The following is a 4,231-nucleotide window of genomic DNA, read 5'->3' as shown; positions in this document are numbered from 1 at the left end:
ATTTCTGCACATACGTCTCTGTGCCCAATTCTCAGCATTTGCAGTTCTGACAGTCCCTAAAGAGATAAAAGTGTTTTGGATTTTACATAGTGGTGTTTGGTTGGTTGGAGGAAAAATTTAGGCATGGGAAAGAAATGTGTACTATTTGGGGCAAAAGTTTGGTTTTCATAAGTGTTTATATAGTTTTGACTGGAGAGCTTCATTTTGCAGGATATGTGAGGTGTTTTGCTCTTTGGGTGAGGTGTTTTGTGAGTTGTGCTAAATGATTTGCAAAAATGAGCCTTGTTGTCAAAATTGTGCTTTAGCAATTGGAAAAAACTGTAATTCAACATTAATTTAGGGATTTAATTGTACATTTTTATGATTGCAAATTAATTGCTGTTATTATTTTTAATCGATTCACAGCACAGCACACATTGTACCATTGATACAATTGAATTGTTTCTGAAGCACAGCTGTACACAGTGAATTGCTGTAGACCCAGCTGATGAACGAAACAATGCTATTATACAGTATTATATATGTACACAACATCCACCACGTATTCCTGTCCTGTCCTGTACATTAATTTAAAGATTATTTTATGCATATTTATCCCCAATCCCTTATGTCATTATATTCGTATAAGTTTGTTCTTTTAACTCATTATTTTGGTAAGTAGTTCTTATTTCAGATATTATGTTGCAAGTTTTATTCATGTTACTTTTACTTTACTCACAAAGTTTTATTCAACTTTTGTGACAGGATGTATCCTCTACATTAAGGAACACAATTTCTTATATACATGTTATGCATGGAGGCATTAAAACAAAATTCTAAAATCTTATTTTATTGATTCTAAAATACAAAATATGTAATTTACCACTGTCATCTGTCCTAATCCATTTTGAACAGAAATTACCATCCATCCATCCATTTTCAATATCTTTGACACCAATAAAACCAGAATTTCCATTTAAAAAAAAAATCTATTTCAGTTAATATTTCATTATTACTTATTTGTAAATGAAACCTATAAAAACACAGTTTTAACACAATAAGAGTGTATAGCATTGTTTTAGCCTGTAACTTCATATCTCACTTCTGTGTATAAAGTTTCTCTCTCCATGACTGCTCTCTTATTCCTGTCTTTGGTTTTCTTGCCAGTGAAATTCAACGCAGCATAGTTCAGTCTGTCAGCTTCATGGTTCTGAGAAGAAGGGACAAATTCAAACCCATTTTTCTGATTCATAACTGACAAGTTTATATGTGCCAAATATTTAGTGATTTTTCACTAATCTTAATCAAATACTTAAATGGATTTAAGAATCTCACCAATCAATTACTATTATATAATTGTAGTACTTTGTATTTGAAATGCATTTTGAATGTTAACAAATGTCATCAAAATGAGTGATAAAAAACATGGTGATGACAGAATTATTAAGATATGTATTTACCTCTTCAGTGGACAGCTTTTCATTTTGTCCTGTTTTAAATATATGAACACCGCCAATAAGGATATAGATATTGCACAATATACGTTTTCTGCAGAAATCCATCATTCCAAAGCTTATTCAAGGTAAATTATATGCATATAATTTTTTGAATGCATCATAAGCAATTGTATTTGAACTGTATTAAATTTGCAGATTGCACTCAAACAGTTAAATCACTGTAATTGCAAAATACACAAAGTTAATATATGAATAACCATCACATTACTATATTTAAACTGCTGCATTCTGAATAAAATACCTTCAAAATGCTGGCAGGGTCTTCTTATGAGGTAAAGGAGAATGACAAACAGGATGAAAGTAACAGCTAAGATGGCACCCAGAAAATACACGATGTAGAGGAGGGCAATTGTATCCCCTGAAAATGTAGAGAAAATAATACAAATGCTACATAGATGAAGCTATTCTAAATGTTAATTTTTCTGCATTTTCCATCAAAACCAATTACCTATTCGACAGAAAACACCTGGGGAATTCAATGGAATGAAAATATGTTCTGATAATAGAGATTATGATAATATGCTAACAGTTAATATTAAATATGCTGTTGAAGACTATATTTAGATGAAATTCCCATATAAATAACAAAGAAAAATATAACTTATTTCTAAAAGATATCAAACATTTTTTTTTATTACAGAATAGCCTATATTGTTAACTACAGTAATAATAGATTACTTTAACTTGCATTTTGGTATTTCTATTACTAAAATAAAAAAAATAAAAAATTCCTTACCTGAAAAGTTTACAACTGTCCCATTCCCAAAGAGGATCTCCCCACACATGGCCACAGCACAGTAGTAAGTCCCAGCATCAGAGAGGCTGAGGTTCCTCTTGGGGAGGCTGTAGACACAGCTCTGTGTAGGAGATCCAGCCTCAGGGCTCTTCTCACACTCATCACTCCTGTTCCCATGGGTGTAAATGACTCCTGGAAGGGATTCTCCTGATCCATGTCTGAACCAGTAAACACTGTGTTCTCCTGCACAGCTCTCAGTCTCTATTGTACACTGCAGGGTCACAGAGTCTCCTGGCTGCACTGTGTCAGACACAGGCTGCTGAATCACAGTCCTGCTCTTTGAATCTATGCCTAAAAAGAGTAATAAAAATTCCTGGTCAAATAATGAATGTCTGTTTAATTTCGATTTTGTATGAAAAGATATTTAATGTGTAAAATGTAGATTATAGTAATAAATATTATTTGCATAGATATTATTTATATTGTTCCAATATACATCTAATATTCAGTTGTGTTATTTATATATAAACAGAATATTGTTTGTATTACATTGAATTACATACATTTCACACAAAATAGCACAGAGAATTTAATGCATTCATTATAAAATGAAAGACATTCAATGACAGTACCTGTTAATAAAAGTGTTCCATTTCCAAAATGCAGCACATTTATAATTGTTACTCCACAGTAATACACTGCTGAATCAGAATCCTGTGTGTTTGAAATGATCAGGTGATTTTCTCCTGTGCCAACCTGCACTCTGAGGCGGGAGTCACTTTTAAACTCATCATAAAAAATCGGACGTCCTTCATAACTATAGAATGTGGATATGAGGCAAGGTTTCCATCCCCCTGATTGTTTGTACCAAGACAAATAAGCTGGATCATTTGTCTCATAGAAGCACTGTAGAGTTACTGTGTCCCCAACCTGGGATGTTACCAAAGGATCTGGCTGAATGACATCTGTAGTTTGTGATTTGCCTAATTGTGCTACAAAGGAAATCCAGAAAGAATTTATGCAAATTATTTTAAAATATAAAAGCAAACATAAATCTGAACAGTATTAATTACCAAAGACACATTTAATGTCAATATGCGAAAATCTGCTTTTTCCTTTTGTGATGTGTAAAATTTCATATAACTACCAAATAAAAATTGCAATGAGAATTAATAAACTATATAAAAATTTTCACTTACATTCTGTTAACAAAACAATAAGCAGAAGACTGACATTCATTATCCACATATGTCCAGTAAAATTTTATGTTCTATTGCCTTCACACTCCACTTAATACAATCAACAGGTCAGAGAAAATCAAGAGACTTAACTGACTTAGTGGTGAGAAACCAGATAGCACCTTCCAAAGCTAATGAATATTTTACACTTCTATCTTCTGTCTTGATCTTGACGTCTTTCTTTTGGTCACCACCCCTTCTCAGAAATCCTCCTCTGCATCCTGAACATCATCAAGGTGGTGCTCAAAACTGTCTTGAGCTGTCTTTAATATTTAAATGTAACCACATTTAAATATAGTCTGCATGATACTACAACTCACATTTACATTGCATTTATTTAATTAGTTGACATTTTCATCCAAAGTGACATCAAAGTGAGGTAAATAGCCATTATTATTGTCAAAGAGACAACTAGGTGTAAATGCAGTGAAGGTGATCTTCCAGTGAATGGCCAGTTACAAAAGTATGAAGTACTCGAGCAGGAGGTATATTTCTTCAAAGCCATTTTTCGAATGTTTCAGTACTATCATATATAAAGCAATCTCTCCCCCTCTAAACAGACGTCCATATTGAAATTGGCTTGCAGCATTTATTGAAAGTACAATGTGGCTTGTAAATACTGCACCGAATGTATGTATTTTATGCTTACCTTCATACTAATGTCATCTGACTTGTGGATGAAACATTCAGACATCAAGTAATATAATTGCTGGTGTGGGAAAGCTGACTTAACTTGAGGAAAGAACCATGCAACATGGAAT

General features: G+C 32.8%; 1 protein-coding gene across 2 annotated transcripts; it reads right to left on the bottom strand.

The window, feature by feature from the left end:
- Nucleotides 1–327: 327 nt before the first annotated feature.
- LOC111840503 (basement membrane-specific heparan sulfate proteoglycan core protein-like) lies at nt 328–3,605 on the bottom strand. Of its 2 annotated transcripts, none has more exons than XM_023805419.2 (6): nt 3,432–3,605; nt 2,865–3,224; nt 2,233–2,583; nt 1,738–1,854; nt 1,440–1,468; nt 328–1,189 (listed from the first exon to the last, which is right to left on the bottom strand). In XM_023805419.2, the coding sequence occupies exons 1-6, from the start codon at nt 3,478–3,480 to the stop codon at nt 1,058–1,060; spliced, it is 1,038 nt and encodes a 345-aa protein (XP_023661187.2). In that variant the 5' UTR covers nt 3,481–3,605; the 3' UTR covers nt 328–1,057. The 2 variants fall into 2 exon arrangements, with proteins under 2 accessions (XP_023661187.2, XP_023661188.2); XM_023805420.2 differs by having other exon boundaries at nt 2,865–3,086.
- Nucleotides 3,606–4,231: the final 626 nt, after the last annotated feature.

The sequence above is a fragment of the Paramormyrops kingsleyae genome, chromosome 10, assembly GCF_048594095.1.
Source record: "Paramormyrops kingsleyae isolate MSU_618 chromosome 10, PKINGS_0.4, whole genome shotgun sequence".
NCBI classification, from domain to species: domain Eukaryota; kingdom Metazoa; phylum Chordata; class Actinopteri; order Osteoglossiformes; family Mormyridae; genus Paramormyrops; species Paramormyrops kingsleyae.
This window is presented reverse-complemented; position numbering and strand designations above follow the sequence as displayed.